The sequence below is a fragment of the Rhinoraja longicauda genome, chromosome 19 (assembly GCF_053455715.1).
Source record: "Rhinoraja longicauda isolate Sanriku21f chromosome 19, sRhiLon1.1, whole genome shotgun sequence".
NCBI classification, from domain to species: Eukaryota; Metazoa; Chordata; class Chondrichthyes; order Rajiformes; family Arhynchobatidae; genus Rhinoraja; species Rhinoraja longicauda.
Genome location: NC_135971.1, coordinates 28,590,330 through 28,613,992, shown reverse-complemented (window position 1 = coordinate 28,613,992; position 23,663 = coordinate 28,590,330). Strand labels below are relative to the sequence as shown.

The following is a 23,663-nucleotide window of genomic DNA, read 5'->3' as shown; positions in this document are numbered from 1 at the left end:
AGTATTGATCTTGCACTCCGGAGGTTGTTCTGCACACTCTAGTTTACACTCTGGTAGTCTGGTTTACCTGGTATAACTGGTAATTGATTGTATATTTATTTGTTGTGTGTTGTGCCTGTAAAGCTGTAAAGAATGTCGTTGTTTTGATCCCGGTTCATTTGACAATTAACCATTCCTAGGTATCACAAAAAGCTGGAGTCTCAGCGGGTCAGGCAGCATCTCAGGAGAGAAGGAATGGGTGACGTTACGTGTCGAGACCCTTCTTCAGACTGATTAACCATTCCTAACTCTCCTCAAACTGTTTCTTTCTCCACAGACGCTGCCTGACCTGTTGAACAATCACAATGGGACTGGTTCTCGCCTTTCAACCCAGCGGCGGGAGGGGGAAGTGAATCTAAACGCGTAAACTATTCAGTTCAACTATTCAGTCAACAAATATCTTCATCTCGACTGACAGAGGCGCCCCCTCTCGCCACAATCCTGCCTCAATGCGGCGACTTCAAGGCGGTGAAATTCAGACAAGTCTGTGTGTAGTTCACCTGGAAACTGCTGCCGCGGACCAATGCCAGTTGGTGATTGGCCCACTGGCCCTCAGTCGCATGTCACTTATGGACAGATCCATCAGAAAGTGAGTGAGATAGAAACTTGGCCCCAGAGAGAGAGCCGAACACATACACACTCAGCGGAGGAGCTGGTGCTGGCGAGGACACGGGAGATCGAACATGGGAGTTGTTTACTTGTCTGTGTTAGCGATGGCTGTAATCTGCGGAGCCCGGGCTGGAAAATGTAAGTAATTAAATTGTAACATTTAACAGAAATTGACGTCGGATCTCTCGGGATTAGTTGAGGTTATTATTAGAAGTGCACACGAATAATTCTGGTCTCACTTGGGTCTATCGTGACTGGACAAAGATACAAAATATTGGACAAACTCAGTCTGCAGAAGTCCCGGCCCGAAATGTCACCTATTGATCTTCTCCAGTGATCCTGTCTGATTCGCTCCACTATTCCATCATTTTGTGTGTTTCTTTGGTGAACCAGCTTCTGCAGTTCCTTCATTCTCTGTTATAACTGGGGTCTGTCTTGGACTCAGGAACTTTATTTGTACAATGCTAAAGTCATCCTCACCTCGCTGATCCCCTCGCGGAGACAGTCCGGCTCACTCAACCCCCCCTCCCCTCCCCTCCCGGTGACAGTCCGGCTCACTCAACCCTCCCGGAGACAGTCCGGCTCACTCACCCTCCCCTCCCGGAGACACAACCCTCCCGGTGACAATCCGGCTCACTCAACCCTCCCGGTGACAGTCCGGCTCACTCAACCCTCTCCACCCGGTGACAGTCCGGCTCACTCAACCCCCCCGGTGTCTCTGGAATCCCGAACTCGCCACCTTTATATGGAAGAGTTGCTGGTCTGAGTTTGCACAGTACTTGATTGATCCAGGGCATCTGAGACGTTACCTGTTCCGAGTGAAAGAACCCAGTCTGATGGGAGTGGGAGCGGGGAGAAAGACGGGAGGTGACGGGGAGGCAGCGAGTGTCGGTGAAGAGCTGTTCCGCCCTGGGGGGGGGGGGGGGGGGGGGGGGGGTGAAGAGGAGACTGGTCTCGGACGCGTGTGTTTGAGTGTGTGTGTGTATGTGAGTGAGTGAGTGTGTATGTTTGTTGGGGCGATGTCGGGGTGGGGCATTACATCGGCTGCCAGAAACTGTCTGACCGGAGTTTAATGGATGCGAGGAGGATGTTTTTGGAGCCGGAGAGTCGTTGGCATCTCCCCCCGTCCCGCTCTTACATCTGCAAGTTATTGGGGGGAATCCCGGGCTTTACCTTCATGTGGAAAGGCAGGGTTGAATGGGAATAGTCATCATAGGTTTGTTCATGGGAAATCCTGCCTCACAGATTCCTATGTTGTGCTCTTGCTCCCCCTCTCCCCCCACATATACAAATACAGAGTTCCCCTGGTCCACACCTTTCATGCCACTGGCCTGAAACCACCCAACAAATCATTCTCCACCAATTCCACTGCCTTCAACATGATCCAATGGCCAGCCACTTATTCCTATCGCCACCCATTTCCGCTTTCTGCCGAGACCGCTCCCTCGGCAACTCCTTGGTTCACTCATCCCTTCCCACACAGTCCCCAGGATAAGTAATTATCCCCATTATCTGCAGGATAAGTATCACTTGGCCCAGACCTCCACTCCCGACTACATCCAGGGACCCCAGCAGCCCTTCTAGTTGAGACAGAGGCTGACATGCACCTCTTCAAACCGTGTAGGAAAATAACTGCAGATGCTGGTACAAATGAAGGTATCATGAAATGCTGGAGTAACTGAGCAGGTCAGGCAGCATCTCTGGAAAGAACGAATGATGTCCTTTTGTGTCACATCAGTCTGAAGAAGGGTCTCGACCCGAAACGTCACCCATTCTTTCTCTCCAGAGATGCTGCCTGACCCGCTGAGTTACTCCAGCATTTTGTGACACCTCTTCAAACCGCGTCTATTACAATCAGTGCTAATTGATCAGTGCTATTACAATCCGCTATGTGCAGCATAGACCAGGCAACCATTTTGCTGAACACTTGCACTCAGTCTGCCAAGGCCTGCTGGATCTCCCGGTTGCTAACCATTTTGACTCCACTTCCCATTTCCACACTGACCTTTCTGTCCTGGGCCTCCTCCGTGGCCGGGTGAAGTCACATACACATTAGAACAGTACCTAATATTCTGCTTGGGTAGTTTACAACTCAACGGTATGAACATTGAATTCTCCATTTTCATATCCCTCTAAATCTTGCAATCTAACCCCACCATTTTGCCTGACCCCCCTACACCCTCACACCACCCCAGTCACGGTGGCGCAGGAGGAGAGTTGCTGCCCGGGTTCGATCCCGACTCCGGGTGCTGTCTGTACGGAGTTTGTCCGTTCTCCCCGTGACCTGCGTGGGTTTTCTCCGAGATCTCCGGTTTCCTCCCACACCCCAAAGACGTACAGGTTAATTGGATTGTGTTTGTATAATTGTAAATTGTCGGTATAATTGTAAATTGTCCCTAGTGTGAAGGGTAGTGTTAATGTGCGAAGGGCCTGTTTCCGCTGTATCTCTAAACCCTGCCTCACACGACATACTTGCTCAGAAAAGCAGGGACTTTTGGCATGTCCACAATGACTCACTGACTCTACAGATGCAGTGTTGGGATTCATCACAGCTTGGTATGGCAATGTTGGCACAAGATTGCAGACAATTGTGAACACAGCCCACCCTTCCAAAACCCACCTCCACCCCCAATCAACACCGTTTACAATTCATGCTGTCACGGGAAAGCAGCCAACAGAATCAAGAAACACTCACTCCCAGTTGTTCCCTCTTCTCCCCTCTCCCATCAGATAGAATATATCCTCTTTAGTCTTTGGTGAATCTGTGGAATTCATTGCCACAGAAGCTGTGGAGGCTGTCAATTGATACTTTTAAGGTGGAGATTGAGATGCTGTCACGGGATTTGTTGCCTCCCTGGTGCAAGGGTGAAGGATGTCTCTGAGCGGCTGCAGGCCATGCTGCAGGGGGTGGGCGGACAGCCAGTTGTTGTGGTGCATGTAGGTACCAACGACATTGGTAAAAAACGGGATGAGGTCGTACAAAGCAAATTAGGGAGTTCGGAGATAAATTAAAAAGTAGGACCTCAAAGGTAATAATCTCTGGATTACCACCAGAGCCACGTGCTGGTAAGAGTAGAAATGACAGGATATTTTGGACGAATACGTGGCCTGAGAGATGGTGCAAGGGGGAGGGATTGATATTTCTGGGTCATTGGAACGGGTTCTGGGAGAGGTGGGACCAGTGTAACCAGACGGTGTGCATCTGGGCTGGACTGCAACCCGTGTCCTCAGGGGAGTGCTTGCTCGTGCTGTTGGGAAGAGTTTAAACTAACATGGCAAGGGGATGGGAAGTAATGCCGGGAGACGGAGGGCCATAAAATGAGGGCAGAAGCAAAAGGTACAAGGTAGAAAAGTAAAAGTGGAAGCAGAGAGATCAATGGCGACAATCAAAAAGGCCCACATTACAGCATAATTCTAAAAGGGCTAAGAATGTTAAAACAAACCCGAAAGCTTTGTGCTTTAATGCGAGGAGCATTTGAAATAAGATGGATGAATTGAATGCGCAGTTAATAGCTAACGGATATATAGTTGGGAATATGGAGACATGGCTCCATGGCTCCAGCTTCAGGAAGGATAGACAGAAAGGAAGAGGAGGTGGGGTGGCATTGCTGGTTAAAGAGGAGATTAATCCAATAGCAAGGAGAGACATTAGCTTGGATGATGTAGAATCGGTATGGGTAGAACTGCGAAATAGCCAAGGGCAGAAAACGCTTGGAGTTGTATACAGACCACCAAACAGCAGTAGGGAGGTTGGGGAGAGCATCAAGCAGAAATTAGGGATGCATGTAGCAAAGGTATCATAGGTGTCTTTAATCTACATAGGGATTGGGCCAACCAAATTGGTAACAACACTGAGGAGGAGGATTTCCTGGATTGTATACGGGATGGTTTTCTAAAGCAATACATAGAGGAAAATGGGATTAAAATTAGACTGTGTTTGGTAACGGGCGGCGCGGACACGATGGGCCGAAGGGCCTCTTTCTGTGCTGTAGGACTCTATGGTAGGGCGGCACGGTAGCGCAGCGGTAGAGTTGCTGCTTTACAGCGAATACAGCGCTGGAGACTCAGGTTCGATCCTGACTACGGGTGCTGCACTGTAAGGAGTTTGTACGTTCTCCCCGTGACCTGCGCGGGTTTTCTCCGAGATCTTCGGTTTCCTCCCACACTCCAAAGACGTACAGGTATATAGGTTAATTGGCTGGGTAAATGTAAAAATTGTCCCTAGTGGGTGTAGGATAGTGTTAATGTGCGGGGATCACTGGGCGGCACGGACTTGGAGGGCCGAAAAGGCCTGTTTCCGGCTGTATATATATGATATGATATGATATGACTCTATGACTCTATGAACCAATAGAGGATAGGCGATCCTAGACTGGGTATTGTGAAATGAGGAAGTATTAGTCAGCAATCTTGTTGTGTAAGGGCCTTGGGGCAATAGTGCCCATAATATGGTGGAATTCTGCATTAGGATGGAGAGTGACGATTAATTCAGAGACTAGTGTCCTGAACTTAAAGAAAGGAGACTTTGAAAGTATGAGACAAGATCCTGCAGCAGGATCTGGATCGATTGGCCAGGTGGGCGGAGGAATGGTTGACGGAATTTAATACAGAAATGTGTGAGGTGTTGCATTTTGGGATGTCGAACAAGAGCAGAACCTACACAGTGAATGGTAGGCCTCTGGGTAGTGTTGTAGAGCAGAGGGATCTAGGAGTACAGGTGCATGGTTCCTTGAAGGTCGAGTCACAGGTAGATAAGGTGGTCAAAAAGGTTTTTGGCACTTTGGCCTTCATCAGTCAGGGTATTGAGTATAGAAGTTGGGAGATCATGTTGCAGTTGTATAAGACGTTGGTGAAACTGCATTTGGAATATTGTGTTTAGTTCTGGGCACCATGTTATAGGAAAGATATTGTCAAGCTTGAAAGGGTTCAGAAAAGATTTACGAGGATGTTGCAGGACAAGAGGGTGTGAGCTATAGGGAGAGGTTGAGTAGGCTGGGTCTCTATTCCATAGAGCGCAGGAGAATGAGGGGGGATCTAACAGAGGTATACAGAATCATGAGAGGAATAGATCGGGTAGATGCAGAGAGTCTTTTACCCAGAGTAGGGAAATCGAGGACCAGAGGACATAGGTTCAAGGTGAAGGGGAAAAGATTTAATAGGAAACTGAGGGGTAGCTTTTTCACACAAAGGGCGGTGGGTGTATGGAACAAGCTGCCAGAGGAGGTAGTTGAGGCTGGGACTATCCCATCGTTTAAGAAACAGTTGGACAGGTACATGGATAGGCCAGGTTTGGAGGGATGTGGACCAAGCGCAGGCAGGTGGGACTAGGGTTGCTGGGACATTGTTGGCCGGTATGGGCGAGTTGAGCCAAAGTTGTTTCCAAACTGTATCACTCTATGACTATGACTAATTGGCTAGGATTGACTGGCAAATGATACTTAAAGGGCTGACGGTGGAGATGCAATGGCTAAGATTTAAAGATCATCTGGATGAATTACAACAATTGTTCATCCGTGTCTGTCGTAAAAATAAAGCAGGGAAGGTGGGTCAACCGTGGCTAACGTGTGAAATTAGGGGTGGTGTTAAATCCAAGGGAGAGGCAGGAAAATTGGCCAGAGGAATCAGCAAACCGGAGGATTGGGATAAATTTAGAATTCAACAGAAGAGGACAAAGGGGTTAATTAATAGGTGGAAAATAGAACATGAAAGAAAGCTTGCGGAGAATATAAAAACTGACTGTAAAAGCTTATTTTAATATGTGAAGAGGAAAAGATTAGTGAAGACAAAGTTAGGTCTCTTACAGTCAGAAACAGGTGAATTTATAATGGGAAACTAGGAAATGGCAGACCAGTTCAACAAGTACTTTGATTTAGTCTTCAAGAAGAAAGACACAAACAATCTCCCAGAAATACTAGGGGACCGAGAATCTAGTGGGAGGGAGGAACTGAAGGAAATCCACATTAGTCAGGAAATGGTGTTCGGTAAACTGTTGGGATTGAAGGCATGGACTAGGCAGCGGTAGAGTTGCTGCCTTACAGCGAATGCAGCGCCGGAGACCCGGGTTCCATCCCAGCTACGGGTGCTGTCTCTACGTAGTTTGTATGTTTTCCCTGTGACTTGCGTGGGTTTTCTCCACGATCTTCGGTTTCCTCCCACACCTCCAAAGACGTACAGGTTTGCAGGTTGTGTAAGAAAATAACTGCAGATGCTGGTACAAATCGAAGGTATTTATTCACAAAATGCTGGAGTAACTCAGCAGGTCAGGCAGCATCTCAGGAGAGAAGGAATGGGTGACGTTTCGGGTCGAGAACCTTCTTCAGACTCTAGAGTCTGAAGAAGGGTCTCGACCCGAAACATCACCCATTCCTTCTCTCCTGAGATGCTGCCTGACCTGCTGAGTTACTCCAGCATTTTGTGAATAAATACCTCAGGTTTGCAGGTTAATTGACTTGGTATAAATGTATATTGTCCCTAGTGGGTGTAGAATAGTGTTGATCCACAATAGTGGGGATCGCTGGTCGGTGCGGACCCGATGGGCCGAAGGGCCTGCTTCCACGCTGTATCTCTAAACTAAACTAAACCAGATATATCCCCAGGGCCTGTCGGTCTGCATACCACATTACTCAAGAAGGTGCCCCTAGAAAATGTGGATGCATTGGTGATCATTTTCCAATGGTCGATGGACTCTGGATCAAATCCTGTGGACTGGAGGGTAGCCAATGTAACCCAAAGTAATAAAGAAAGGATGGAGAGATAAAATAGGGAATAATAGACCAGTTTGCCTTACATCGGTACTGGGGAAGGTGCTGGAGTCGATTATTCAAGATGTTATAGCAGCGCATTTGGAAAGCAGTGACAGGATCGGTCAAAGTCAGCATGGATTTATGAAGGGGAAATCAAATTTTTTGAGGATATAACAATAGACAATACGTGCAGGAGGAGGCCATTCGGCCCTTCGATCCAGCACTGCCATTCAATGTGATCATGGCTGATCATTCACAATCAGTACCCCGTTCCTGCCTTCTCCCCATACCCCCTGACTCCGCTACCTTTAAGAGCTCTATTTAGCTCTCTCTTGAAAGCATCCAGAGAATTGGCCTCCACTGCCTTCTGAGGCAGAGAATTCCACAGATTTACAACTCTCTGACTGAAAAAGTTTTTCCTCATCTCCATTCTAAATGGCCTACCCCTTATTCTTAAACTGTGGCCCCTGGCTCTGGACTCCCCCAACATTGGGAACATGTTTCCTGCCTCTAACGTGTCCAATCCCTTCATAATCTTATATGTTTCAATAAGATCTTCTCTCATCCTTCTAAATTCCAATGTATACAAGCCTAGTCACTTCAGTATTTCAACATACGACAGTCCCGCCATTCCACGTGAACCCACGCTGCACCCCCTCAATAGCAAGAATGTCCTTCCTCAAATTTGGAGACCAAACTGCACATAGTACTCCAGGTGCGGTCTCATTAGGGCCCTGTACAACTGCAGAAGGACCTCTTTGCTCCGAGATTCAACTCCTCTTGTAAATAAGGCAGGAAATGGTCATAGAGTCATAGAGTCCTACAGCACAGAAAGAGGCCCTTCGGCCCATCGTGTCCGCGCCGCCCGTTACCAACACAGTCTAATTTTAATCCCATTTTCCCGCATTTGGATCGTAGCTCTGAATGTTGTAGCATTTCAAGTGCCCATCCAAATGCCTCTTAAACGTTGTGAGTGTTCCCGCCTCCACCACCACCCCAGGCAGTGAGTTCCAGACTCCAACCACCCTCTGGGTGAAAAAGTTCCTTCTCACATCCCCTCGAAACCTCCCTCCCCTTACCCTGTATCTATGTCCCCTCGTTGTTGAACCTTCCACCAGTGGAAGAAGTTCCCCGCCATCTACCTTATCTATGCCCCTCATGATCTTGTACTCCTCGATCATGTCCCCTCTCAGCCTTCTCTGCTCCAGGGAAAACAACCCCAGTCTGCTCAGTCTCTCCTCATAGCCGAGGCCCTTCATCACTGGCAGCATCCTGGTGAATCTCCTCTGCACCCTCTCCAAAGCTATCACATCCTTTCTATAATGCGGTGACCAGAACTGTACACAATACTCCAGCTGTGGCCTCACCAGTGTTCTGTACAGTTCCATCATTACCCCCCTACTTTTATATTCGATGCCCCGGCTAATGAAGGCCAGTAACCCATATGCCTTTTTGACCACCCTGTCCACTTGTCCTGCTGCCTTCAAGGACTTGTGTGCCTGTACTCCAAGGTCCCTCTGTACCCGTCTTCCCTAGGGTCCTTCCATTCATGGTGTACTCCCTCTCCAAGTTATTCCTGCCAAAGTGCATCACCTCGCACTTTTCAGGATTAAATTCCATCTGCCACTGCTCCGCCCATCTGACCATCTCATCTATATCTTCCTGCAGCTTGCAGATCCCTTCCTCGCTATTCACCAGCCCCCCTACCTTTGTGTCATCTGCAAACTTGCTGATCATGCCCTGTACGTTGACATCCAGATCATTTATGTAGATTACAAACAGTAAGGGACCCAACACCGATCCCTGCGGCACCCCACTGGACACCGGCCTCCAGTCACAGAAGCACCCTTCTACCATCACCCTCTGCCTTCTGTCACTAAGCCAGGTGTTGGGTAGACTGATGGGACTGAAGGCTGATAAATCCCCAGGGCCTGATGGTCTGTATCCCAGGGTACTTAAGGAGGTAGCTCTAGAAATCGTGGACGCATTGGTGTTCATTTTCCAATATTCTATAAATTCAGGATCAGTTCCTGTGGATTGGAGGGTAGCTAATGTTATCCCACTTTTTAAAGAAAGGAGGGAGAGAGAAAACGGGAAATTATAGACTGGTTAGCTTGACATTAGTGGTGTGGAAGATGCTGGAGTCAATTATAAAAGACGAAATTGTGGAACATTTGCATTGCAGTAACAGGATCGTTCCGAGTCAACATGGATTTACAAATGGGAAATCATGCTTGACTAATCTTCTGTAATTTTTTGAGGATATAACTAGGAAAATGGACAAGAGAGAGCCTGCGGATGTAGTGTACCTTGACTTTCAGAAAGCCTTTGATAAGGTCCCACATAGGAGATTAGTGGGCAAGATTAGAGCACATGGTATTGGGGGTAGGGTACTGACATGGATAGAAAATTGGTTGGCAGACAGGAAATAAAGAGTAGGGATTAACGGGTCCCTTTCAGAACGGCAGGCAGTGACTAGTGGGGTACCGCAAGGCTCGGTGTTGGGACCGCAGCTATTTACAATGTACATTAATGACTTGGATGAAGGGATTAAAAGTGCCATTAGCAAATTTGCAGATGATACAAAGCTAGGTGGCAGTGTGAACTGTGAGGAAGATGCTATGAGGTTGCAGGGTGACTTGGACAGGTTGTATGAGTGGGCGGATGCATGGCAGATGCAGTTTAATATGGATAAGTGTGAGGTTATCCACTTTGGTGGTAAGAATAGGATTGCAGATTATTATCTGAATGGTGTCAAGTTAGGAAAAGGGGAAGTACAAAGAGATCTGGGTGTCCTAGTTCATCAGTCACTGAAAGTAAGCATGCAGGTACAGCAGGCAGTGAAGCAAGCCACTGGAATGTTGGCCTTCATAACAAGAGGAGTTGAGTATAGGAGCAAAGAGGTCCTTCTGCAGTTGTACAGGGCCCTAGTGAGACCGCACCTGGAGTACTGTGTGCAGTTTTGGTCTCCAAGTTTGAGGAAGGACATTTTTACTATTGAGGGCGTGCAGCGTAAGTTCACGAAGTTAATTCCCGGAATGGCGGGACTGTCATATGTTGAAAGACTGGAGCGACTCGGCTTGCATACACTGGAATTTAGAAGGATGAGAGGGGATCTAATTGAAACATAAAATGATTAAGGGATTGAATACGCGAGAGGCAGGAAACATGTTCCCAATGTCGGGGCAGTCCAGAACCAGGGGCCACAGTTTAAGAATAAGGGGTAGGCCATTTAGAAATGAGATGAGGAAAATCTTTTTCAGTCAGAGAGTTGTAAATCAGAAAGCAGTGGAGGCCAATTCCCTGGACGTTTTCAAGAGAGAGCTAGATGGAGCTCTTAAAGATAGCAGAGTCAGGGGGTATGGGGAGAAGGCAGGAATGGGGTACTGATTGTGGATGATCAGCAATGATCACGGTGAATGGCGGTGCTGGCTCGAAGGGTTGAATGGCCTACTCCTGCACCTATTGTCTATAAAGGCCAACATGGCATTAGCTTTCTTCACTGCCTGCTGTATCTGCACGCTAACTTCAAGTGACTGATGAACAAGGACACCCAGATCTCTTTGTACTTCCCCATTTCCTAACTTGACACCATTCAGATAATAACTTGTCTTCCTGTTCTTACCACCAAAGTGGATAATCTCACATTTAGTTCATCAGTCACTGATGAACAAACAGTTTTTATAGGGACCCACATCTTAACTATTTTTTTCCTCTTCACGTACCTAAAGAAGCTTTTACTCTCCTCCTTTACTATCCTCATCTTTTCTCCCCGTATTGCCTTTTTAGTTATCTTCTGTTGCTCTTTAAAAGATTCCCAATCCTCTGGCTTCCCACTCTGCTTTGCTATGTTATACTTTGTTTCTTTTAATTATATACTGTCCTTGACTGCCCTTGTCAGCCACGGTTGCCTCTTACTCCCCTTAGAATCTTTCTTCCTCTTTGGGATGAACTGATCCTGCATCTTCTGTATTATTCCCAGGAATACCTGCCATTGCTGTTCCACCGTCTTCCCTGCTAGGGCCTCCTTCCAGTCAACTCTGGCCAGCTCCTCCCTCATGCCGCCATAGTCCCCCTTGCTCAACTGCAACACTGACACTTCCGATTTTCCCTTCTCCTCTCAAAATGTAGATGAAAACTTATCATATTATTATCAATACCTCCTAATGGCTCTTTTACCTTGAGTTCCCTTATCAGATCAGGTTCATTACACAACATTAAATCCAGAATTGCCTTCTCCCTGGTAGGCTCCAGTACAAGCTGTTCTAAGAATCCATCTCGGAGGCACTCCACAAACTCCCTTTCCTGGGGTCCATTATCAACCTGATTTTCCCAGTCTACCTGCATATTGAAATCTCCCATAACCACCGTAGCATTACATTTGCGACATGCCAATTTTAGCTCCTGAATCAACTTGCACTGTTTGGAGGCCTGTAGATAACTCCCATTAGGGTTATTTTACCCTTACAATTCCTCAGTTCTGTCCATACTGATTCTACATCTCCTGATTCTATGTCACCCCTTGCAAGGGACTGAGTATCATTCCATACCAACAGAGCAACCCCACCCCCTCTCCCCACCTGTCTGTCTTCTCGATAGGACGTATATCGCTGAATATTCAGTTCCCATCCCTGGTCCTCTTGTAGCCATGTCTCTGTAATTCCCACAACATCATACTTGCCAATCTCTAACTGAGCCTCAAGCTCATCCACTTTATATTTTATACTTTGTGCATTTAAATACAACACTTTAACTTTGGTACTGCCCTTTCTCACAGGCGGCCACCTTTGTTCCTCCCGTATCCATGGCGTGACAACCTCACTGTAGGTCCTGTCCAGGAAACTCTCATCTTCCCGGATGGCTCTGAGACCAAACAATGGCTTCTCCAGTTGCCCAACACATTCACTCAGGAGCTGCACCAGGACACAATTCCTGCAGGTGTAGTTCCCAAATGCTCCACATCCTGCCTTCCCACATCCTGCAGGAAACACACTGCTCCAACATGCCTGCCATTGGTGACAAAAATCCCAAGTCAGAGTTCAAACAAGCGTAGCCTCCTCGCTGAAGACTCTCCAGCCAAAGACTCACACTTTACTTCCCAAGGCACTTCACCAACAAAGCCGCTGCACTGACCTTTATCTGATACCTAATCAACTACTTTCGGGCTGATCAGTAAATTGATTAGTAAATTACCTGAACCTGGGTCTTGGTGCTCTTTTTAAACTGCCTCTACCTGTGAGTCACCTTCTTTTGTCAGAACTTTACAGCCAATTCACTCCTTACGCCGTTTTTCAACTGCCTACTTCTCTGTGCTCCAGACAAGTATAACACTGATTGGTACAAGTCAGCATTGATTTATGAAGTCAGCATGGATTTATGAAAGGGAAATCCTGCTTGACTAATCTTCTGGAATTCTTTGAGGATGTGACAAGTAAAATGGACGAAGGGGAGCCAGTGGATGTAATGTATCTAGACTTTCAGAAAGCCTTTGATAAGGTCCCGCACGGGAGATTGGTGAGCAAAATTAAAGCACATGGTATTGGGGGTAGGGTGTTGACATGGATAGAGAAGCAAAGAGTAGGAGTAAACGGGTCCTTTTCAGAATGGCAGGCAGTGGTGAGTGGAGTGCCGCAAGGCTTGGTGTTGGGGCCGCAACTGTTTACCGTATATATTAATGATTTGGATGAAGGAAGGGGAGTAACACTAGCAAGTTTGCAGGTGACACAAAGCTGGGTGGCAGTGTAAACTGTGAAGAGTATGTTGGGAGGTTGCAGGGTGACCTGGACAGGTTGAGTGAGTGGGCAGATGCATGGCAGATGCAGTATAATGTAGATAAATGTGAGGTTATCCACTCTGGCAGCAAAAACAAGGAGGCAGATTATTATCTCAATGGTGTCAGATAAGGTAAAGGGGAAGTGCAACAAGACCTGGGTGTCCTTGTACACCAGTCACTGAAAGTAAGCGTGCAGGTACAGCAGGCAGTGAAGAAAGCTAATGGCACATTGACCTTCATAACGAGAGAATTTGAGTACAGGAGCAAAGAAGTCCTTCTGTAGTTGTATAGGGCCCTGGTGAGACCACATCTGGAGTATTGTGTGCAGTTTTGGTCTCCTAATCCTCTCTCCCCCCTCCCTCTCTCCCCCCTCCCTCTCTCCCCCTCCCTCTCCCCCTCCCTCTTCACCTCCCTGCCTCTTTCACCTCCCTTCCACCCTTCCCCCATCCCTCCCACCCTCCTATTCCCCACCCTCCCACATGCCCGCCTCCCTCCATACCTCTCGCCTTCTCTCTCCCCCCCTCCCTGTTCCCCTCCCTCTCCACCCTTCCATCTGCTCCCCCTCCCCTTCCTCCCTCCCCTCAATCCGTCTTCCCTCCCCATCCCTACCTCTTACCCCTACCTCTCCCCCTCCCTTTCCCTCATCCCTCTCAATCCCCTCCCTCTCCCCACCATACCCACCCTGCTGCCCCATCCCGCCCCCTCCCTCCCTCTCCTCACCCTCCTTCCCCCCTCCCCTTCTCTCCCCCCACCCCTTCCCATTCTCCATCCCCCTTCCCACCCTCACTCCCCCTTCCTTCCCTCTCCCTCCCTCTCCCTCCCTCCCGCTCCCTCCCACTCCCCACCCTCCCTCGCCCATCTTCACCAACCTTCCCCCACCCACATTCTCTCGCCCACCCTCCCTCCCTCCACGTTCCCCCTGTCTCCCACTCCCTCTCCCTCACTTCCTCTCCCCCTCTGTCGCTCTCCCCCTCTCTCCCCTCCCCCCTTTCAACCCCCCACCCTCCCTCACTCATTCCCTCCCCCCTCCCAACCAACCCCTCCATCTTTCTCCCTCGCTCCCTCCCCTACCCTCTCTCCCTCCCTCCCTGCCCTCCCAACCAACCCCTGTCTCTCCCCCCTCTGTCTCTCCCCCTTCCCTCTCATCCCCCCTCTTTCCCTACCCTCCCTCTTTTCGCCCTCCCTCTTTCCCTCCTCCCTCTGTTCCCCCTCCCTCTCTCCCCCTTCCTCTCACCCCCTCCCTCTCTCCCCCTCCTCTCTCCCCCTCCCTCTCTCCCCCTCCCTCTCTCCCCCCTCCTCTCTCCCCCCTCCTCTCTCCCCCCCTCCTCTCTCCCCCCCTCCTCTCCCCCCTCCTATCTCCCCCCCTCCTATCTCCCCCCCTCCTCTCTCCCCCCCTCCTCTGTCCCCCTCCCTCTCCCCCCCCTCCCCTCCCTCTCCCCCCTCCCCTCCCCTCCCTCTCCCCCCTCCCCTCCCTCTCCCCCCCTCCTCTCTCCCCCCCCCTCCTCTCTCCCACCTCCCTCTCTCCCCCTCCCTCTCTCCCCCCCCTCCCTCTCCCTCCCTCCCTCTCCCCCCCTCCTCCCCCCTCCTCTCTCCCCCTCTCCTCTCCCCCCCCTCCCTCTCCACCTCACTGCCTCTTTCACCTCCTGCCCACCCTTCCTCCCTCCCACCTACTCCACACCCTCCCCCTCCCTCCATGCCTCTTGCCCTCCCTCTCTCCATGCCTCTCGCCCTCCCTCTCTCGCCCTCATCCCTCTCTCCCCCTCCCTCCATCTCTCCCCCTCCTTCTCCACCTCCCTGCCTCTTTCACCTCCCTCCCACCCTTCCCCCCTCCCTCCCTCCTACTCCCCACCCCCCCCCTCCCACCTGCCTACCTCCATGCCTCTCGCCCTCCGTCTCCCTCCCTTCCTCCATCCCTCTCCCCCTCCATCCCTCCCTCCCCCTCCTTCCCTCCCTCCCCCTCCCTCCCTATCTCCCTCTTTACCCTCCTTCCCTCTTCCCCCACCCACCCGCTTCCCCCTCCCCCCTTTCCCCCACTCTCCCACTCCCCTCCCTTCCACCCTCTTCCCCCCCTACTCCCCCTCCCTCCCCTTCCCACTCCTCCCTTCTCTCCTCCCTTCTTCCTTCTACCCGTCCGTCCCCCTCCATCTCCTCCCTCCAACGCCCCCTCCTCCCAATTCATCCCCTCCATCCATCCTCCTCCTTCCTCCTCCTTCCACCCCCTCCCCTCCTCCACCTCCCTTCCCATCGTCAATTCCCCACCTCCCCACCTCCCCCTCTCCTTCTCTCCTCCATCCCCCCCTCTCCGTCATTTAGAACGGAGATGAGGAAGAACTTTTTCAGTCAGAGGGTGGTGAAGGTGTGGAATTCTCTGCCTCAGAAGGCAGTGGAGGCCAGTTCGTTGGATGCTTTCAAGAGAGAGCTGGATAGAGCTCTTAAGGATAGCGGAGTGAGGGGGTATGGGGAGAAGGCAGGAACGGGGTACTGATTGAGAGTGATCAGCCATGATCACATTGAATGGCGGTGCTGGCTCGAAGGGCTGAATGGCCTCCTCCTGCACCTATTGTCTATTGTCTATTGTCTATTGTCCGTCCATCCCCCTCCAACTCCCCCCCTCCTCCCACTTTTCCCCCTATATCCCTCCTCCATCTCCACCTTCCTTTCCCTCCCTCCATCCCTCTGCCCCTACCTCCCCCACCCTCCTTCTGGCATCCTGTCCCCGCCCTCCCCTCTCCCTCCCATCTTCCTCCTTCTCACCCCTTGCCTCCCTCTCCACGCTCCCCCCTCTTCCCTCCCTCCACTCCTCACTCCTCCCCACCCTCTCCCCCTCCATCACTCTTCCTCCTCTCCCCCCTCCCTCGTTCCCCCTTCCTCTCCCCCTCCCTGCATCTCTCACCCCCTCCCTCATTGCCCCTTTCCCTTCCCCCTCCTTCCCTCCTACTCCACACCCTCTCCCCTTCCTCCCTCCGTCTCCCTCCCCCTCTCCCCTCAACCTCCCTTTGCCCCACCCTCACTTTCCCACATCACCACCTCACTCTCCCACCTCCCTCCCACCCCCTCTCCACCCCTTCATCTGCTCCCCCACCCTGCCTCTCCCCCTCCCTCTCTCCCCCTCCCTCTCTCTCTCTCCCCCTCCCTCAACCCCTCCTTCTTCACCTCCCTGCCTCTTTCACCTCCCTCCCACCCTTCCAACCTCCCTCCCACCCTCCCACATGCCCGCCTCCCCCCATACCTCTCCCCTTCTTCTCTCCCCACTCCCTCCCCTCCCTCCCCACCCTTCCATCTGCTCCCCCTTCCCCTCCCCTTCCTCCCTCGCCCTCCCTCCGTCTTCTTCTCTCCCTATCCCTACCTCTTACCCCTACCTCTCCCCCTCCCTTTCCCTCATCCCTCTCAATCCCCTCCCACTCCCCACCATACCCACCCTCCTGCCCCCTCCCTCCCTCTCCTCACCCTCACCCACCTCCCCCCCACTCTCCCCCCTCCCTTTCCCATTCTCCCTCCCCTTCCCACCCTCACTCTCCCTCCCCTCCTTCCCTCCCCCTCTCCCTCCCTGCCCGCTCCCTACCCCTCCCTCTCCCCCTCCCCACCCACATTCTCTCGCCCACCCTCCCTCCCTCCCTGCCTCGTTCCCCCTCTGTCTCCCAATCCCTCTCCCTCACTTCCTCCCCCTCTGTTTCTCTCCCCCCTCTCACCCCTCCCCTCCCCCTCTCAACCCTCCCACCCACCCTCCCTCATTCCCTCTCCCCCTCCCAACCAACCCCTCCATCTCTTTCTCCTTCCCCTCCCTCTCTCCCTCTCCCCCTCCCAACCAACCCCTCCATCACTTTCTCCCTCCCCTCCCTCTCTCCCTCTCCCCCTCCCCCTCCCTCTCCCCCTCCCTCTCCCCCCTCCGTCTCTACCCCCTTCCTCTCATCCCCCCTCTTTCCCTACCCTCCCTCTTTCCCCCTCCCTCTTTTCCCCCTCCCTCTTTCCCCCCTCCCTCCCTCTTCCCCCTCCCTCTTCCCCCCCTCCCTCTTTCCCCCATCCCTCTCTCCCCCTCCCTCTCCACCTCACTGCCTCTTTCACCTCCTGCCCACCCTTCTCCCCTCCCTCCCTCCTACTCCCCACCCTCCCACCTCCCTCCACGCCTCTCGCCCTCCCTCCCTCCCTCTCCTCCCACCGTCCCACTCCCCCCACCCTCCTCTCCCTCCCTCCTCCCCCTTCCTCCCCCTCCCTCCCCTCCCCTCTCGCCTTCCTCTCTCCCACCGTCCCTCTCTCCACCCTCCCTCTCCACCCTCCCTCTCCACCTCACTGCCTCTTTCACCTCGCTCCCACCCTTCCCCCCTCCTTCCCTCCTACTCCCCACCCTCCCCTCGCCCTCCCTCCCACCTGCCCGCCTCCCTCCATGCCTCTCGCCCTCCCTCCCCCTCCCAACCACCTCCCCTCCCCTCCTTCCCCCCACTCTCCCGCCCCCTCCCCCCTCTTCCACCCTACTCCCCCCTCCCTCTCTCCCCTCCCTCGCATTCCCCCTCTTTCTCTACCCCCCTCTTTCCCTACCCCCCTCTTTCCCCCCTCCTTCCCCCTCCCTCTTCCCCCTCCCTCTTTCTCCCCCTCCCTTTCCCCATCCCTCTTTCCGCATCCCTCTCTCCCCCTCCCTCTCCACCTCACTGCCTCTTTCACCTCCCGCCCACACTTCCCACCTCCCTCCCTCCTACTCCCCCTTCCCCCTTCCTCTCCCCGTCCCTCTACCCTCCTCCCCCCTCCCTCTTCCCACCTCCCTTCCCCTCCCCCGTTTCCCCCACTCTCCCGCACCCCCTTCCCCCCCTCTTCCACCCTCTCCCCTCCCTCCCTCCCCTCCCTCACTCATTCCCTCTCCCCCCTCCCTACCACCCCTCCCCTCTCCCTCCGCTCCCCATCCCCTCCCCTCTCACCACCCCGCCGTCTTTCACACTCCCTCCTCCTCCCTCTCTCCCCCTCCATCTTTCCCCCCTTCCTCTCCCCCTCCATCTTTCCCCCCTCCCTCTTTCCCCGCACCATTTTTCCGCCCTCCCTCTTTTCCCCCTCCCTCCTCCCCCTCTCTCCCCCGTCACTCCTCCCTCACTCCTCCCCCTCCCTCTCTTCCCCCCTCCTCCCCCTCCCTCTCTCCCCCCTCTCTCCCCTCTCCCTCCCCCTCTCGTTCTCTCCCCTCTCTCTCTCCCCCCCTCCCTCCACCTCCCTGCCTCTTTCACCTCCCTCCCACCTGCCCGCTCCCTCAATGCCTCTTGTCCTCCCTCCCTCTCCCCCTCCCCCTCCCTCTCCCCCTCCCTGTCCCCCCCCCTCCCCTTGCTGTGCTCGCTGTCACTCGTTGCCCCTTGTCACACAGACCGCCATGAGGAACTGATGGTGTTCGTGGCCCAGGACGGCAGCCCGGACCAGCAGTTTGACATGTTGGTGGATAACGATGAGGTTCTGTACATGGACTTCAAGCTGAAGAAGGAGGTGGCGCGGATCCCCCAGTTGCAGAGCCAAACGATGCGGGGGGGAGAGGCGGGGATCTCGGCTACTATGGCCGTCGTGAAACAGAATCTCAATGTATACAAGAACCTGTCGCACGGGAGCCCGGAGGTCAAAGGTCAGCGGGGGGGGGGGGGGGGGGGGGGGGCGGGTAACACGGGCTGTCTCTAACAGGCACCGGCGGGACCGGGAGCCGCTCCCCCTCCCCTTGTAGCACAAGCCCGGGCCGGGTCCCTCGCACGTCCCCATCACCGACCCCCTGGCCCCCATCACCGACCCCCTGGCCCCCATCACCGACCCCCTGGCCCCCATCACCCCCCCTGGCCCCCATCACCGACCCCCTGGCCCCCATCACCGACCCCCTGGCCCCCATCACCGACCCCCTGGCCCCCATCACCGACCCCCTGGCCCCCATCACCGACCCCCTGGCCCCCATCACCGACCCCCTGGCCCCCATCACCGACCCCCTGGCCCCCATCACCGACCCCCTGGCCCCCATCACCGACCCCCTGGCCCCCATCACCGACCCCCCCCCCCCCCCCCCCCGGGCCCACAGTATCACGGCCTGTGCACGGGTGGTGCCGGTGAGGATGGACTGCAGGCACTGGTGTGAGGAGCTGTGATGGGGGGTGGAGCCAGGGAGGGGCCGCATCCGTGTGAAGGGACCAGTTAGTGTGCGGGTGGTGTGGACGTCCAGGATCCACCATCAGCACGTTTATACTTAGTGCTTCACCTGGCCTCACAGTCATGAGGAAACAAGGAGCCTGGCAGCACCAGCGATGAGGGTGAGGGTGGGGATGTTCATATCCCATCCTCATCCCTCTCACTCCCTCTCACACTCCCTCTCCTCACCAGTTCTCTGCCCTTGTCACTTCCACTCCACTCCTCCCTACCCTTCCCTCTCCCCCTTGTCTCCTTCCCCTCCCAAACCTCTTGACCCCACTCCCAAAGCCCCCCTCCCCTCTCCCAACCCTCCTCTCCCTGCACCCTCCACTACCCTCCCCTTCTCACCCCATCCCTTTCCCCCTCTTCTCTCATTCACCTCCACCACCTCCCCCCACCCCCAACCCTCCTTTCCATTCGCACCTCTCGCCTCATCTTCCCCTCTCCGCCATTTTCCCCTTCCTACTCACTTACCCATCACCTCCCCTCTTTATCCCCTTCCCTCCTCTTCCCCATCCACCCCTCCCCCCTCCCCTCCCCTCTCCCCCTCCCCTCCCCTCTTACACCGGTCACAATTGGCCCCGACCTTACTCTCATATGCCATCTTGAACTTCCCTCCCCATTCATTCGAGAGTCCTTTGCAATTTCTCCTGTATTCGCTTCCCCTTTAACTCTCACATTCCCGGATGGCCCCGAGGTCATCCAGCTGCTTTTCCAACTCCACCACACATCCATTCAGGAGCTGCACCTGGACACAGTTCTTGCAGGTGTAGCTCCCAGAAGCTCCAGCGGTGTCCCTACCTTCCCCCATCCTGCGGGAAACACACTGCACCAACTTATCGGCCATCACTTTATTGTCTAAAAACAAGTGTAGCCTCCTCGCCAAAGACTCGCACTGCCCTAGACAGGGCCGCACCCCTTGTGCAGGCCTTGTTTATATCAGTCACTAAATTAACTAATTGGCCAATTTACCAAACTTCTAATTTAATTGATCAGCCAATCCACGTACTTCTATCCTGCTTTCCTCTGACGAGCTTGGAGGTTTGCGCTTCACTGATTGCCTGCGAGTGTCCCTTTGGCGCTCTTTTTAAACGGACTTTAACCTGCAATTAACACTTACTTTCTCTCAGCCAATGGTCGTCTTTGCTCCTGCTCTCCCGACCTTTACTGCCTGACTGCCTGCCAGCGTCCCTGGTGCTCTTTTTATAGAGGGATAGAGGGTTATTGTATTGGTTGAAGTGGGTTTACGATGTATATCACAACCAAAGTTCGTGCCCCAGCCCATACCACCAGGTCCAGGTGACCCATTCACATCCCGTCTGCTGTTCCCAGGGTTTACTGATGGAACTCGCTGTGGTGAAGACCAGGGGCCTGGTGCTGGGACCAACACAAAGGGACCAACCATTTCTCAGCTTGCACTACTGGTTGGCAATGTGCGGTTGCATTCCTGCTCTGCCTGTTGGTTGTGAACTAGTCCTGGACGCTCCTGCCTGCATTTCCCACCCACACTGATTGCATTCTGGTTTTCAGTGTCCTGTCACCTTGGTTAACCTGTTCTTACCCTGTCTGCCCACAGTTCCCCCTCAGGCTGCCATGTACGCCGAGGATCTCGTGGAGTGGGGTCAGCCCAACACCTTGATCTGTCTGGCTGATGGATTCTATCCTGCACGCATCAACATGAAGTGGAAACGGAACGATGAGCCCTTGACCGAGGGAATCAACACCACAGAGTACTACCTGAAGAATGATTACTCCTTCCAGAGGTTCACCTACCTGACCTTCACCCCCAGCCTGGGAGACATGTACTCCTGCCACGTGGAGCACGAGGGTCTGGAGAGGCCGACCACTGTGTTCTGGGGTCAGTACGGGACAGGTTAACGGGGCTGATCTCTGCGCGGGGTTGGGACTGGCTGGTGGAAGGTCCCACATTCACCTGGTCCAGTAGCAAGGCCTCAGCTTTCTGTTGCTGCTACTAGGTGGAGTGCACTGGGTACCACCGTGTACTGTGGGTCATGACCACACAGTGTGTGTGTCCTGCTCCTGGAGTGAGTATGTCTGGTGCTGAGTCTAACCAGTCTAGACGCTGACAAAATGTCATTGTCCATATCATATCATATCTATACAGCTGGAAACAGGCCTTTTCGGCCCTCCAAGTCCGTGCCGCCCAGCGATCCCCGCACATTAACACTATCCTACACACACTAGGGACAATTTTTACATTTTACCCAGCCAATTAACCTACATACCTGTACGTCTTTGGAGTGTGGGAGGAAACCGAAGATCTCGGAGTAAACCCACGCAGGTCACGGGGAGAACGTACAAACTCCTTACAGTGCAGCACCCGTAGTCAGGATTGAACCTGAGTCTCCGGCGCTGCATTCGCTGTAAAGCAGCAACTCTACCGCTGCGCTACCGTGCCGCCCACCGTGTACTGTGGGTCTAGACCACGCAGTGAGTGTGTCCTGCTCCTGGAGTGAGTGTGCCTGAGTCTAACCAGGGTGGGCGATTGTAAAACCGCTCCAGAGGCTTACAAAGGCCTCTGTAATTGTCAAAGGCAGGATCCCACACCTGGTCATCCTTTACCTCCCAACCTGTCCACTCCCCAGGTACTTTCCCCTGCAACTGCAGGAGATGTAACACCTGTCCTTATACCTCCTTCACCTCCATCCAGGGCCTCCATCAGTCCTTCCTGGTGAGACAGAGGTTCACGTGCACCTTCTCTAACCTAATCTACTGCATTAGGTGTCCCTGATGTGGCCTCCTGTACATCGGCAAGACCAAGTGTCGACTCAGTAAACACGTTTGGTCCGCCAAGATCTGCTAGATCTCCGGCTGCTAACCATTTTAACTCTCCTCCCCATTCCCACAGTGAACGTTCTGTCCTGGGCTTTGTCAATTGCAAGAGTGAGTCCAGCGCTATGAACATTGAATATGCCAATGTCAAGTCATAGCCCCCTCTGCCACCTCTCCTTCCACTGTCCCATCCTGCCACCCCAGAGCACACATTTCTCCCATTCTCCAGTCCCCTTGCCCACCTCCCCTCCTCTGTACACTCATCTATCCTCACGTCATATTTCTGTTTTATTTGCCCTCTTTCCATTCCCCCATCCTCTTCCACTATAGAATTCACTCTGACTTTAAATATCACTGCTCCGCTGTTCTTATCCGACACCCTTTTATCTTTTTATTCACAAAATGTTGGAGTAACTCAGCAGGTCAAGCAGTATCTCGGGAGAGAAGGAATGGGTAACGTTTCAGGTCCAGACCCTTCTTCAGACCCTTTTATCTTTTCTGCCCATTTTGTTACCTTCTGTTGTCCTATGAAAGTTTCCCAATCCTCTGGCTTCCGGCTACTCTTTGCTGTGTTATACATCTTTTCTTTTAGTTTTATTCCATCCCTAACTTCCCTTGTTGGCCACGGTTGCCTCCTACTCCCCTTAGAATCTTTCTTCCCTTTTGGAATGAAATGATCCTGCATCTTCCGGATTATGCCCAGAAATTCCTGCCATTGCTGTTCCACCATCATTCCTGCTAGGATCCCTCTCCAGTCAACCTTGGCCAGCTCCTCTCTCATGCCTTCATAGTCCCCTTTGTTCAACTGCATCACTCACACTTCCGATTTAACCTTCTCCCTCTCAAATTGCAGTTTAAAACTAATCATATTATGATCACTACCTCCAAGCGGTTCCTTTACCTCGAGTTCTATCAAATCTGGTTCATTGGACAACACTAAATCCAGATTTGCCTTTTCTCTGGTCGGCTCCAGTACAAGCTGCTCCAAGAATCCATCTCGGAGGCACTCTACAAACTCTCTTTCTTGGGGTCCAGAACCAACCTGATTTTCCCAGTCTACCTGCATATTGAAATCCCCCATCACCACAGTGACATTACCTTTGTTACATGCCAGTTTTAACTCCTGCTGCATCTTACACACTACATTCGGGCTACTATTTGGATGTCTGTAGATCACACCAATTAGTGTCTTCTTGCCTTTACAATTCCTCAACTCAATCCACAGTGACTCTACCTCATCAGTCCCTATGTCACCCCTCGCACGGGTCTGAATTCCATCCCTCACCAGCAGAGCTACCGCACCTCCTCTGCCCACCTGCCTGTCCTTTCTATAGGACGTATAACCCTGAATATTAAGTTCCCAGGCGCGATCCTCCTGCAGCCACATCTCTGTAATCCCCACAATGTCATATCTACCAACCTCTAACTAAGCCTCAAGCTCATCCACTTTACTTCTTATACTTCGCGCATTCATATACAATACTTTTAATTCCTTACTCATCTCACCCTTCACATCGATCCCTATTACACTTGGCCATACTCTCCTCTCCCTTTGTGAGCTTTCTTTCCCGTTT

General features: G+C 52.8%; 1 protein-coding gene across 2 annotated transcripts in view; it reads left to right on the top strand.

Annotated features, from left to right (window-relative positions):
• The first annotated feature begins 577 nt into the window (after positions 1 to 577).
• LOC144603208 (H-2 class II histocompatibility antigen, A-U alpha chain-like) overlaps positions 578 to 23,663 on the top strand; it is a 52,277-nt gene continuing 29,191 nt past the window's right edge. Inside the window, exons 1-3 of one of the 2 annotated variants that reach the window (XM_078416399.1) lie at positions 578 to 786; positions 18,503 to 18,751; positions 20,873 to 21,154. In XM_078416399.1, the coding sequence (XP_078272525.1) occupies positions 723 to 786; positions 18,503 to 18,751; positions 20,873 to 21,154 (595 nt within the window). In that variant the 5' untranslated portion in view covers positions 578 to 722. The remainder of the gene's footprint in view (positions 787 to 18,502; positions 18,752 to 20,872; positions 21,155 to 23,663) is intronic. The other variant, XM_078416398.1, reaches the window with a different exon arrangement.